Below are 14,407 nucleotides of genomic sequence, written 5' to 3'. Positions count from 1 at the left end.
ACCGAGGAGGTGCTCCGGCGGCCGAGCGAGAGAGCCCTGGTATGTGCCAGGGGAATCCGAGTACCTGAAATGGAAGTTTCGATCCTTCACCACGGCCTCTGCGAAATAGCGAGCAGTTTCCATGAGCGGCCACACAAAAATGGAGCGACTTAATGTGTACTTTCTTACCTTCTACACTCGCGCACCGCCAAAATCATATCGTCTGCGTGAAGCTGACGCTGAGTGCCGAGGTTCACGTTGTTCTTATGCATTTTTGTTAACTAAAAATTGGAAAGCGCTCCTTTTATGTTTGCTGGACAAAATATGACAATGTTTTATTTAATGAGAGAGTTTAAAAACAAACATTCCTGTGGACCAAAACCACCACATACTGTAAATATCGTGAATACAGTCCCCGGTCGCTCAGACCGGAATGCCTTTCGCTAAAAGGCTGTCATACAGTGTTCCCCGTTAGTCACTGGTGTACTCACGGGGCATGACAAAATTCGTGTCATCCTGAAAAAGCGTACCACAGGAATGACCGAGACCCATACCGGTGCTCATACAGGAAAAGCACTGGTATGGGCACACGTTGACGACTTGACGAATGTGCCAGTGCAGGCGTCTTGCTTCTGGTCGGAATTCTGCATGGGCCATCTGCAGCTGCAGGCTGACTAAAGATATACGACGGCCGTTCTTCCATCCGAAAGCCCTGTGCACAACACACCAGTTCTTTCGGCAGCGAGGTGAGGGTACCCTGTTTGTATGTACTCCAACCACAGACAGTCGTGAATGCTTTTCGAACATCACTGCTTACGTCGGCGGCTCCGTGTTTGCTCAGCCACGCTTACGGTCAACCCGAGGCGCACCAAAATATACAGTTTTCTTGCGCTTTTTGCATCACGTGGGGTAACTGCGGCAGCGAGACGCGAAGTGCACGTAAATACGGCGTGCTTGTCTTGTGTCCGTTAGACCTGCGAGCAGCGCGAGGAATGGGGCGCCGCGTTGGCCTTGACGTAGTAGACGGAGCCGATGCGCTTGCGGTCCTGGAACCAGTCGCGGATGTCACGGTGGCGGAAGGCGACCAGCGCCACTGCAACCACCAGGAGCAGCGTGACGAGTCCCGCGGTGACCACGAGCAGCCGCAGCGTCATGTGGCCGTGGTGGTGCACCTCTTCTTGGCCGGCGGCCGCCGCGCTGTGCTGCACGCAGTGCAGGTCCTCCTTGATCAGATCCGTCACCGGCACGCCGTTCAGTTCGGTGGGCGAGGCGCATCTGCGGAAGTGGAAACGAAAATGGCCTATGACGAAAGGAGCTTCTGGTGGACACCTCGACCGCGCCGTGCAGGAGATAAAAAGATGGAGGTAAAAAGGAAGAAGCGCCGTAGTGGATGGCTCTGGATTCATTTCGATCACCTGGGATTCTTAACTTTCAGTGACATAGCACAACACGTGCGCATATTTCGTGGTTCGCCTCCACCGAAACGCGGCCGCCGTGGATGAGATTTTATCCGGCTTCCTTGAGATTGATGAGACGAACATGGCAACCACTGAGCCACTGTGGTGGAGCCACCTGCGGTCGCGTGTTATTATACCGTGCCTGTCATTAGGGCCAGAACTTGAGAGTCCGTCTGAATTGGCACCGGAGTCAAGTGTACGATAATAACGCAATTAAAGCTGATGAGCGGGTTAGGCGCATTAAGAACTCCAGTGGTAGAAATTCATGCTAAGCCCCACCACTTCGGCACACCGGGCCCACTGTGCAGTTCTCGGGTATGCCACTGTACCTTAAAATCACATTTAGCAGTTTTGGTAACACAAACAGTGCACCATTACTCACGACCTGGAGAGAGATATATAGACAGCATCAAGAAAATATATGTGCGTCATGATGAGTTTTTAAGAAATTATTTTCTGCTTTTTCTTTTTCTCGAGTGCACGTTAAATTTTATGCGAAGCCACTTTCCCTTCGCTACGATGCTATAGAACATGCCGCTATAAAATACCGCCGTGCCAGAATTTCATATACTGGCTGGTTGGCATGGCTCTAAGAAAACTGAGCTCGCATTTTAGCATGTGCTATCGGTATGCCAATGGTCAGCCTGTCAGCTTGGGGGTGCATTCTTTCAATTTACATTTGAGCCGCCTTTTAGGCACATTCGTGCATAACAGCCCAGCGCCGTAAATACACCGAACTTCCTTAGGTGATGCAGAGGGTGCGTGAAAAATTCCTAGGCCACAGGTATGCTTTCGAGCCATCCAGTAAAGGACATTTACGACAATTCCGCAGCTCAAAACCTCTCTAAGTGGTAGAAGAAAAATCATTTTCATCACTGGGAACCTTGGTAGCTTCATAAGGCACGTCATAAGGGCCAATATATACCGCTGGAAAGCAGACCCTACGGACTGGGAAGTTTTGATGCAACCTGTACCTCTCTGTGTGGTAGAGTAGCCCTCGCAAATTATGAAGCTAGGCAAATATGCAATAAATGCAAGCATCGCTTTTGTTTAATTTTGTTTTCACAGTTTGTGCAGTGGTGAAGGCCAAGGACAAATCTATCGGAACTTCTGCTCACTCCAGATATCGCCGGCATAGTTCCATCCTTTCGTACTCGATGTGCAATAAACATTTGAAGCCTGCTCACTAAAGTGCATACTTCAGCAATTTGCCAAATAACAACTGCAAACATAGACGAAGACAGACATGGCAGTTATTTTATGGACAGTAACATATAATTGTGCTCTCTAGCAGGGGGTGTGGCACCCAGAATGAGGCTATAAACGAGAGAGAAAAGAGCTGTTTCAAGGCGTTCATGCAAGTGCGCTATAGGTCGATACCGGTACAGAAAGACTGGAAAACTCAAGACACTAATTACTCCGGTCAACAACTACTACGTCAGAGCTCAGCAACGCTAAAAATCAGAACGCGCTTAAATGCGAACTCGGGTTTAAAGGCTATATTGAAACAAAATGGCGCGAAACAGCCACACCGACAGAAGAATAGCAGTCGAGAATAATTCATCACCTGCGAAGGAAAGTTAGAAATGGTCGTTTCTTACTCAAATTTGGTGGTAAGTTCCGGGGCGAAGTGGCAGCCTTTGATCCACTGCAACGAGCAGTTGCAGTGCCAAGGGTTGCCACGCAGATCCAAAACTCGTATGCTGCACCACTCGAAGCCGGCAAACGAAAGTGACGTTAGGTTGCCGTAGGCCAGGTACAACTCCTCAAGGGACTTGTTGTCTCTATCGATGTCAAAGGCACCGGCTTCGATAGAGCTCAAAGCAGGGTTGTTGGAGAGGTCCAGGACTTTCAGATGCGTGAGACTCACGAAAGTTCCATCCTGCACGGACTCCAGCTTGGGCATTGCCGACAGGTGTAGCTCTTCTATGTCGTCTACATTGGCAAAGGAGTCGGAAGTAAGCGTCGTGATAGGATTGTGCTCCAGGTGTAAAACCTTCAGGGACTTCGCGCTGCTCAGCGCCTTGGTAGGCACGTCTTCGAATTCGTTGTCCGAGAGCTCCAGGAGTTTCAGCGCTGGCAACTCGTGGAATACGTTTCCTGGAAGCGAACGGAGACCAAGCATACGCAAGTCCAGGTGTTCCAGTTTGTGCAAACTGCCAAGCCACGAGGAATCGATTGCTTTGAGAGAGTTTCCAGCAAGCACAAGCTTCTTGAGGGAGGTTAGTGCGCCAAATACCTTAGGCTGGAGAGTCTCTATGAAGTTGTCGGTCAGGTTCAACACCAAGAGGCTCTTGAGTCCCTCAAAACACTCCGGTCGCACATAACCGATGTTGTTGTGGCTCAAGTCGAGAACTTCGAGGGAGTCCAGAGCAAAAAACGTGCTAGCCGGCAGCTCGCTAATGCGATTGAAGTGCAGGTCCAGCACTTCAAGTGCTGGCAGTTTTGGGAACCTAGTTAACTCGCTGATTATGTTGTGGCTGGCGTCGATCCCGACCACACTTCCGTCCATTTCTGGAAGCCTCTGAAGCGAGTGGTTCGCGCACCGAAGGAAAACTTCACCGGCGTCGTCGAACACGGTGCACTCGCAACCGGAGGCTTGGCACATGTCCTTGGTGTTCGCTGCTGAAGGTGAGGCGAGCAGCACCAACAGCGACAGTGGTAGAAGCGCCATTTTATCCATGGGTAATCTGGAGAAGCAATAATCATACAGAATGAATAGTCAGGAAGCCTAGAAATGTCGAAATAAAATGTACCGCATTTTGTCAAGGCTTTCCAGACTACGCCTTCTTTGACAATATTGTTGGCGTTGTAGGAGGCGATTCTAAAAAGAACACTTCCAAATATCAATTCTGGCTTTGCAGACTAATTGTGTTCGTGTGTTGCATTGTTCTTGCTTTAAAACATCGTAGCCTCGCAAATACCCTAAAGGATTAGTCGAAACATTTTTTATTGTTTTTACTTATTGCTGCAATAGAGACCAATAAAAAAGAATATGCCCATGGCTACATGTGTCAGCCTTTGTCGAAAGTCTAGAGCTCAAGGTGTTTGCTTCCAAGCAATTTACTGGGGATTTTGTCGCATCCATGGAAGTTTCGAAAAAGGGAGAACCTCTCGTCCTCCCAAAGATTTGTATTGCGACGCACACAGCATGACCTATAATGAAAGCCCTTGAGCATTTACCCATGGCAAAGGGTGCACATACATTTACTCCAACCGTAAAAGAAAAGGTTGTGCAAAACTGTGCAGAGGAGTACTGACTATTCATCCATTATTTCATTTACAAAAATTTCCGAACTGGTGGCATTGTGGCGTTACCACACGCGTTTCTCTATCCTTAAGTCTAGGCTATGTAACCTTAGCCTTGCGCCGCGTACAAGTTGACCCGTTTGCGCACAGTCTACGGGCACGGACAGCTAAAATGTTTTTGCTGTAGTCTAAGCAAATGCGCTCAAGACCGGGCAGTAAGTGTGCCGGAGACACATTTCGTAATTGATTTTACTTTAACTGTTGAAGTTGATTTTTTTTTTTTTTTTTTTTTTATACAAGAGGCCGAATCAGACGGAAGCACTGCGTTTAGCTAGTTACAACTGCATTAATAAAATCTAAAATAGTGTAGCCGCCGCGGTGGCTCAGCGGTTATGGTGCTCGGCTGCTGACCCGAAAGACGCGGGTTCGATCCCGGCCGCGGCGGCTAGAATTTCTTTGGAGGAGAAATTCTAGAGGCCCGTGTACTGTGCGATGTCAGTGCACGTTAAAGAACCCCAGGTGGTCGAAATTTCCGGAGCCCTCCACTACGGCGTCTCTCATAGCCTTAGTCGCTTTGGGACGTTAAACCCCATAAACCAAACCTAAAATAGTGTAATAATAGTAATCAACATTTATCTCAGATGTGCCAGGAACAACGCTGGGGCCATGATACTGGTACACCACACACAAAACAATATCACCTAAAGAAAATCAATGAGGACAACAGAGCGTTGAACCAGCAAGATGATAAGGAAAGTCATGTGTCAGCAAAGCCCGTAAACCAAGACAAAAGCGTGGGAAATGAGCACAAAGCACAACGAAAACACGCACTGTAGCAGGCCTCCGAGCCCAGTCGTAGCTCAAGGCACGAGGAAAAGGTAGAATAGAGAGAGGGAAAAAAATACGGCGACCATGTACACTTGACAAAGGGCAGCTAAAAGGACATTCAGCCTCGAAATAAGCCTAGACGGTTGGAATAAGTATTATGTAAAGACTGTAATGTGTGTCGACTCTGTAGGGCATAACGACAGGGCGATTTGACAGGATAGGTTGCTCTGTACACGAAAGTTAACAAACCCGAACAAGCCATCGCGCAAATTATCCCCATGAACGAATTTGCATGCCCAACATTCTGGGACAATAATTTAGAAAATTGGAAAATTGTAGGATGCTCTTATGGAAATAATGAAGTTAATGGGTCATTCTTCTGATATGTAGCAAAAACTTTCTTTTAAAGTGTTTCCATCGATTGCACCGAACAGTCAAGACTGCCACAGACAACCAATGATCAACGCTTTTGATTGCAAAATATTAATATAAAAAAAAAAATATAATGAAACACTGCCGTCGGGTGATCCGAGGATATTGATTGTTATAGTGAAATCTTCCATTAAATGAAAAAAAAAATGCTTCTGCACAGAATTCTTGGGTATGTAAAGCAAGAGAGCATGCAATGCCGATGAGAGCACTTAGGTAAACAAACGAACAAACAAATAAATAAAAGAGCATACCGGGGGCGGTCCAGCGAAACACTACTCCGTCACGAGAAGTGAGCACTCATCTGCCAATCCATTTCATTACGCAATCTTAGCCTTGCGTAGCGTACAAATTGCTCGTTTGCGCGCGATCTATGAGTATAGAAAGCTAAAATGCTTTTGCTGTAGTCTAAGCAATTGCTCTCAAGATCGGGCAATGAGTGCTCGGGAAATCGTAACTGATTTCAGTAAGCGTACACACAAGCATCGCACTGTCATAGAGATTTTAAGGTTTTGGTCTATGGGTGGCACAGTGCAAGGCTTTAAAAACTATTTTGTAGAAGGAATGTTCGCATTACGCCATCCGTACCCGCCATCAACGTTGCGATTTCTCGGAATCTAAACGTTCTGGGTTCGCAGTGTCGAACGATTTCTTCTGTCGTTATCTAGTTTGAGCGCCTCCTACTGCTGCAATTCTTAGATTCATCCTTGGGTTCATCCTTCACGCGTAAACAAAGCAGAACATTTCAGCAAGGTTTATGGCTAGCCTCACGTTGTTTATACGTAGCATCAAACTTCGTTTCTTTGCACTTCTTCCCTGAGTGACGCAGCAATTTTTTTTACTTCAACTACGATCAAAAAGAACCATCCTCTTTGGCTTAATCGTAGGCCTCTTTACACGCTCATCCAATACAAAGCTGAAGAAGTAAGCAGCGGCAACTCGACATAGGCCACAGTAGGATCACAGTGGTATACGAAAGCCTCTTCATGATAGCAAGTAAATGGAAGCAAACTACTTCAGCATCCATTCGGAACCCCGAAAGTTTAGAGAGGAATAAAATTACGTTACCTTTTGTGCGAGTTGTACGCTGAGCTTGTTCGAGTGTGTTCACATGGTCAGCGCAGTCCGAAAGAAGGCGATTTGTTTCGTCAACAACGTCAGTGTATATGCTTGGGAGGTGTCCACCTATGGGCTCCTGCTACGGCGTGCAGACAGACGCACGACGTGTTTTGCTCGCGGTTATCGCCGCCCGTCCAGGCTCCAGAGTACAAGTTTCTGCCGCTCCTGAGGCAACAGGGCTCTCGAATGCAGCACGTATCGGCGGACCGTCCGAAGAGGAAGGCACGCACACGGTGCAGAGATAATCTCCCGGCTCGGCCCATAAGTGCGCCCGTCGGGAAACGCCGAGGACGGAGATAAGCTCAGCTAAGCGAGACGTATAGGTGACGGCACACAAGATAAGGGCGTGACGCACTACGTGCCAAAACGCTCAGAGGTTTGATGGAACGCAGTAGGCGTCAGTGCGGGGCTTGCATTACAGTTATGCCTGATTGCCACTCAAGCGAGAAACCGTTCGCGTTTCTTCGCATTTAAGTTAATGATTGGTCGCGAAAGGTTGCTCGGGAATAGCACCCTGGGTCTAACAAGCCCCATCGGTGACAGCACCTCTCATTGCAGGGCAGTGGCGCATCGTTTAACTGCAACACCACTGCGCCAGTAGTGGTATGAAGACTCCCAGGCATCTGTGAATGCAGAGAATGACCAATTCTACATATATGGGCGTTAATCCATTAACGTTATCGTGTCATACCCTATGGAGCTGAAGTGTCCCCACCAGTTTTGTTCTTCCTCCACGCACAAGTATAAATCGTGAAAGGACCGAAAAATTCTCGTTTCTTTGCAGCATTTGCTACGCCTATGCGTTCTTTGACAAAATGGCACCAATGGAGGAAATCTTGCCATCCATTGTCCTCACCGCGATAGACACCATAGGCAGAATGCGGCGCTGCCACGGCCGTCGCGTACGTTGCGACAAGAGGTACAAGAGCTGTTTGCAGTTTCGACAACTAATGAAAACGACATTCCGTTTGACAGCGCTAAGAGAACAGACATCCAGTCTGGCCATGCATAGTCCTGCTACAGCGCTTTCTCTCCACGTATGCATGCCGGCGAAGCACTGCGAGCCGCAACATCAAATGTCCAGCGGCCAATGAACAGTTTTATTATACTTGCCCAACAATTCAAGGAAATTGTTTCCATGCGGTCTATGGATCAAAATAAAAAAGGAGGGGGAAGGAGGGGGGAGGGGGGGGGGGGCATGCGTCACGCAGGATCCATCATCATCATCTGTTGATTTATTCATAGTTCTCCGTCGGCGTGAAAACTAAAAGGTCAGGGACAAAAGGTACGGAGCACCTGCCTTGAATAAAGTTCGGAAACTGAAATTTTGCAACAAAAAAAATACATTCACATAGAACTGTGATCCTGATAAGATCTTGAGCCTTAAAACCCCAAAAAAGCAGTTTTAGTCCGTCTTGAACAGTACCTCCTCGCTATAACCGTAGTGATTGTCTCAGGTTTGTACAGCAGCAAACAGCAAGGCATTCATTCCTTTTGGCCATTTACTGCATCGCACAGTCGACCTTCACTGGAACCGCGTCTGATGTAGGATACGCCCTTATCTTGAACGACAGTTCGTAGCGCGCGCACTCACGAAGCGCTGTTCTTGGGGGTCACGTGCGAGTAGTGGACGGCGCTGTACCGAGCGTCCTTTTGGAGTCCACGCCTCCTTCCCCGCCAGATGCATACGCCGGCGGCTAACGTCACAAAGAGCGCACACACCCCCACGGTTGCCAGCACCAACTTGTTGCTAGCAGTCTCCTCGAACCGTTGCAGCAGTCTCTGGCTTAGAGGGCAGCGCATTTCGTAAGGCTTCACATGTCCAATGGCCTTTCCGGCCAGCGGCGGTGGACCGCTACATCTGGAAAATACAAGGGCATGACGCTCAGAGGGAAGCTGTCAGAAGTCGTGAAGCTACAGTGTGGACACTGAGAGTGGAATGGTTCCCGTGCTGCCTGTGACAGCAATCGCGCCAAAGCAAGCCAGCCATTGTTTCAACTGACCACATCACAAATTACAAGATGGGCGGCCATAGATGAGAAATACTGTGGAAGAAGAGCTTCTTGAAAGCGATGGCACATAGCTTAGTTGAAACAGTGTGACCTTAATCGATGGAAATGCAACAGTGTGAGTGAATTATGGAGACTTCCTTCCTCCATGACCACATGCACGTATCACCTTTTTAAAAAGATTAAGATGTTTGCTCTGCTCTTTGTGCCAACATTATCCATTCGAAGTGGACGAGATAAAAGTGAAGACGTCAGCAGTAGTACATAAAGAGCTTATATGGCTGGGATAATGATGTATAACTGACTTGGAAATTCTGAGCACCATCGCTGGCATTCTAATTCGCAGATAAGCAAACCAGCCTTCTAACGAGGAAACTGAATCACAGACCTGAACTCTGTTCAAAGTTCTGAACCCCGAGTAGAAAATAATAGGTACTATTGTACTACTGCTCGTCTAAGCGTACTGCTCTGTCGTATTGCCTAAGAATGGAAATGTCCATGCTGTGATGGCGCTTGCTGTGGAGCGTGTATTGGCCACATGTTGGGAGAACCTCTTGCACTAACACGCACTCTCATTCAGAACGGCGCATTAATGGCCGTCTACTCCAAACCGAAGATAAATACGCTTTTGCTTACCTCAAATCCTGCGTCACATTGCAGCTTCTCATCCAGAGTAGTTTACAGTCGCATAGCCAAGGATTGCCATCAAGGTTAAGCAATCCTGCGTCACAAAGTCCACTGAAAGCATAATCTAGCGTCTGCAAGCTGTTATTAGTCACCACAAGTTTGAGCACGGGCGACTTCACCCATTGAAAAGCCGAGTCACTTATTACCTTCAACCGCACGTTGTAGCTCATATTAACGACGGCCAGGTGCCTCAAGTTCCAGAGACTACCCTTATCGACACTTTCAAGTCGCGGCATGTTACTCATGTGAAGCTCTTCCAAGTTTTTGACGCCATACAGAGACGCCCTACTCAAATTCATCACGGGATTCTGGTCCATCGTGAGAATTCTAAGATTCCGTGCGCTTCCCAACGCGCTCGGAACGTCGGTGAAGTCGTTTTCAGACAGATCAATCGCTTGCAACCTGGGGGCAAGCAGAAAGGCGTCGGCTGCCAAGCTGTAAGCGCCTATGGCCCGCAGTTCCAGTACTTCGAGGACGTCCAGGTTCTTGAACCACGAGCTGTCGACATATCTCAACGGGTTTCCAGATAGTTTCAATGTCTTGAGATTTGGAACCCTGTGGAAAGCGTAATGTTCCAATTTCCGAAGATCGTTCCAACGAAGATCCAAATTTCGAAGGGATTCCAGGCCGTCCAAATCGTCAGCTGCTAACGAAGACAGACAGTTGTGGCTGAGGTCGAGGTTCTGCAGCAAGTTCGTGTGGGCGAAAGTGCCGCGCAATATTACGCTTACGTGATTGTGGCATAGTGTGATTTTGATGATTCTATGGGCAGCTAGTGATGGAATGCTGTCAATAGTATTGAAACTGACGTCGAGTTCCTCAATGTTGTCAGGAAGCGGCTTGGGAAAACTGTGCAGCTGTTGGTGCGCGCATGAAATAACCGTAAAGTTATCCTCGCACTGACAGGAATGTGGGCAAACCGCCGTGGAGTCAGGTCCCGCGTGAACTGATGAGCAGAACACAATAAGCAAGAACAACGTGATCTTCATTCCTGCAAAGAAAAGAAACAGATTTCAATGGACTTTAAAGCAAGAAACTGTAACCTCAACTTCTTCTGAACATAGAGCGCACATACTTTTTTTTTTGCTTTCATCTCGTGACCTGTGACTGAAAAGGCAACTTTGGTGCTAGCGGTAGCAGAGCCAGGACAAGAAAATTTGTATGGTAGACACCAAAAATGCCGACATTAGCAATGGAATTACACGGCTACACTATCATTGTCACTAACCTGCTTTATTCCTTGCAGCTGCTGATTATTGCAATAGCTGCATCACAGTGGTTTTAACATTAATCAGGGTACTTAACGCTATAGTTACCGTGCGCTGTCAGGGTACAATGTCGCAAGCGAAAATATGACTGACATAACCCCTGACCAATTATGAATATCTCATCCGTGTCGGTTGTTTGTCCAGTGAATATTCCGGCCAACGAAACACGGCATCTGCGTTAATGTGACCCAGGCGGGCAGGACCTTATAGTCAACGTGGCCTATAACTCCGCTCTTATTACAAGAAGGTTAAATTCCCAACTCACATGCGAGTGTAGAAATAAGTCTCCTCGGAATAGGGCGGTATACATCTGTAACAGCCATTTTTTTCGTCTCGAGGCAAGGTTAAAACGCAGGAAATGATGGCGATGATGATGATGAAAAGTTGAAAACTTCGTACTGACAACACATCACAAAATGTAACGCACAGCCTACTGACGCAACCTGGACAGCGAACAGAGCGGCATATCGATGGCTGTTGTGACGAACAATGGCACGACTTCTTTTTTTTTTTTTTAGAAGTCAGCGACGGTATGCGTTAAGTGGGGACGAGACAAACGCCTTTTATGGCAATGGCTGATGATAATGGCGAGCCGCGGAGCGAATTCAAGAGAGCAATCAGCACTGGCCACATCTGGGAGTACAGCCGTCTCTCGGAGCGCTACGCGATTTCGAAGAGAAATCAAACAAGGCGACAAGATAACTTTGCGTTGCTTTGAAATATGAAGCAATAAGGAAATGATTACATTTGTTTTTTCTTAATTTCATTTGAGTGGTGTTTATTGCCTTCAGGCATAGAAAGGATGAATCATGTGAATGGGAAAAGGCTTGCCGAACGAATGAAGAATTTCTTTGTCCCAGCAGGAAGGGATATACTGCGGTGCCCGGTGCGAAGCCTCCCTCCCTCCCTTCGATTGTTGCCGCACACACTTCTTTTCGTAACTGCCTGTCGTGCGTGTGCCGCCTCCGGTAATTGGGTACCGGTTATGTATACTGACCAATCGAATGTCTCGTCTTATCTTACTTAATGCAACTCGGAGATACTTACACACAGTAGGAAATAGGAGTGACGTTTCGTTGATCAACTGCGGGGGTATATATCACATTTCTCTTGCTTGCGTCATCAGGCACATCCAGTTAGTGACCAAGTGACGATATCACAGAGTCAGAGCGTGACTTTTGAACACAGAAACCATTAAACCCCCATAAACCAAACCATACTAGAATTGAAGAGTTTGCCAGTGCAAGCAGTTGGAGACTGGGGGGCGGGGGTAAATAGGTTGGTAAATTGGTTATTGAGGGGAGGAAATGGCGCAGTATCTGTCTCACATATCTCGGCAGACACCTGAACCGCGCCGTAAGGGAAGGGAGGAAGGTGGGAGTGACAGAAGAGAGAAATTATTCCGAAGCCTTCCACCACGGCACCTCATCCTTCCTTTCTTCTTTCACTCCCTTCTTATCCCTTCCCTTACGGTGCTGTTCGGGTGTCCACCGAAATATGTGAGGCAATACTACTGCGTCATTTCTTTCCCTGAAAACGAATTTTCCAATTTTCCGAGGCTTGTGCGCAGAAAAGTTTGAACACACATTACCACAATAGACTCAAAAGAAAACATTCGACAGAAGAATGTCTGGTTGGGAAATTTAATGTTAGGAGAACGTAAGTGACGCCAACCAAGTAAAATACAGGAAAAAACACGACGTTTCGGGACCGGCTCGGCCCCTTCTTCACGGCTCGCCCGTAGTCACACCGTGAAGAAGGGGCCGAGCCGGTCCCGAAACGTCGTGTTTTTTCCTGTATTTTACTTGGTTGGCGTCACTTACCTTCTCCTAACATTACCACAATAGCAGCGCATAAATCATGACCCGCGGCGCGCCGTGCCCAAAACCTGGCTTTCCTGGTTTTTCGTTCGTTTCCTCTGCAACGAACTTGGCCTAGGCGAGCATGGCGACGGGCTTATAGCCGCGCCATCGCAGTCACCGCAACGCGCACAACGAGGCGCCACGGACGTGCTTCCTCGCGTAGCAGTTCCACTCACGGCGAACGGACGCCGCCGTCAAAATTCGCACGTATGGCGTGAAACTGATCCCTACTGTATAAACCACACAGATCTAACACGCTTCTATGATAATTTCTTGATATGACCACGCGCATATAGATATCTGTTGGTGTTAGCAATTTATGCAGCCTCCCGTATACAGCCACCCTAACTCCTGTCAAGAGAGTGCGAACGCCTCTGCGCGAAGCAAGCGCAGCGAAATCTGACCACTCCTGCTCAACGCTTGAACGCAAGGGGAGACATGTAATGAGCAAGCAACTCAGACAACAGCACTGCAGCCTGAAAGCAGCTAAACGTTTCCTTCACTCTCTGACATACGAGCCGCGCGCTACAGACAAAAGTGCTGGGGGCTAGTGTACGCATACATGGGGAACTGATAAACATTGCAGCGTGAGGTGCTGTCAAAGTTTGCACTCCAATGCTTAAGCGCATATATGCACGTCCACGAGGAGACCTACCTGACTAGATTGTGCGCCAAGCCGCGTCCCAGGCTGTGGTGTTGGCAGCAACGCCGGCCTATGGTCGCCGCCTTCGCCGATAAGGAGACTCGAGAGAGTTACGGGCAGCACGAGCGCCGTTATCGCCCCTTATCTCGCCCCAGTGGGTGCTTCTCCAACCCACAAACTGCGCAGAGGCTAACCGAATGCGTTGCCGCTGCCGCACCTGAGGACTTGCCAGCACGCGAAGAATTCGTAGCGCGTTTCCGCTCGCACGCGCGGGTTTCCACTGAGCGGCCGCATCGGACCGAGGGGGAGTCATGCATATTGCACCTGGAACGCCGAGGAATGCGCGTGCTTAGTGTAGTTGGTACGAAACAGGCAAACACGTCTAGCCGACGGCCGCTCATCGTGTGGCCAGAACGGACGTTTTCTACTATTGCAAGAACCAAGCGCAACGTTGGCGCGTATTAGGCAAACTGCGCGAGGAGCTATCACTGAACCTTGACAGTGACATATACTGCACCCTTTTCTTCCTTTTCGTCGGCCCATAGCCTCATGTACGAGTGAAGTGAAAAGTAACAACGCGGTGCATGCTGTTATACGCAAAAGGCGTCAGTGCGCTAGCTGTGCGATGTCAGGGCACTTCAATATCCGCAGGCAGTCGTAATTATTCCGGAGCCCTCCACTACAGCGCCTCTTCCTCACTCCTGTTTTCTCCGTTCCCTCACGGCGTGTTTGAGGTGTCCAGAGAGAAGCTAGACTTCCTGCAACTTTCATATCCTCACAACCAATTTATTTGCTCCGTTCCCTGCTTCGCCCACACGTGATGATGGTCACACGATAGCGGACACGCCGGTGATGACGCAGATATCGCGAAGCACCT

The 14,407-nt window shown here is 48.4% G+C and overlaps 2 protein-coding genes across 2 annotated transcripts; both read right to left on the bottom strand.

Annotated features, from left to right (window-relative positions):
• Positions 1–281: 281 nt before the first annotated feature.
• LOC149340350 (uncharacterized) lies at positions 282–8,141 on the bottom strand. The gene is made up of 3 exons (XM_089549127.1): positions 7,011–8,141; positions 3,038–4,126; positions 282–1,254 (listed from the first exon to the last, which is right to left on the bottom strand). The coding sequence occupies exons 2-3, from the start codon at positions 4,117–4,119 to the stop codon at positions 948–950; spliced, it is 1,389 nt and encodes a 462-aa protein (XP_089405253.1). The 5' UTR covers positions 4,120–4,126; positions 7,011–8,141; the 3' UTR covers positions 282–947.
• A 133-nt stretch (positions 8,142–8,274) lies between these two features.
• Positions 8,275–13,827, bottom strand: LOC149340349 (tsukushi-like). Its single transcript, XM_089549128.1, has 3 exons — positions 13,543–13,827; positions 9,707–10,748; positions 8,275–8,922 (listed from the first exon to the last, which is right to left on the bottom strand). Exons 2-3 carry the CDS (start codon positions 10,744–10,746, stop codon positions 8,652–8,654), a joined length of 1,311 nt encoding a protein of 436 aa, XP_089405254.1. The 5' UTR covers positions 10,747–10,748; positions 13,543–13,827; the 3' UTR covers positions 8,275–8,651.
• Positions 13,828–14,407: the final 580 nt, after the last annotated feature.

Source organism: Amblyomma mixtum, chromosome 6 (genome assembly GCF_055824585.1).
Source record: "Amblyomma mixtum isolate Tamu chromosome 6, ASM5582458v1, whole genome shotgun sequence".
Lineage (NCBI taxonomy): Eukaryota > Metazoa > Arthropoda > Arachnida > Ixodida > Ixodidae > Amblyomma > Amblyomma mixtum.
This window is presented reverse-complemented; position numbering and strand designations above follow the sequence as displayed.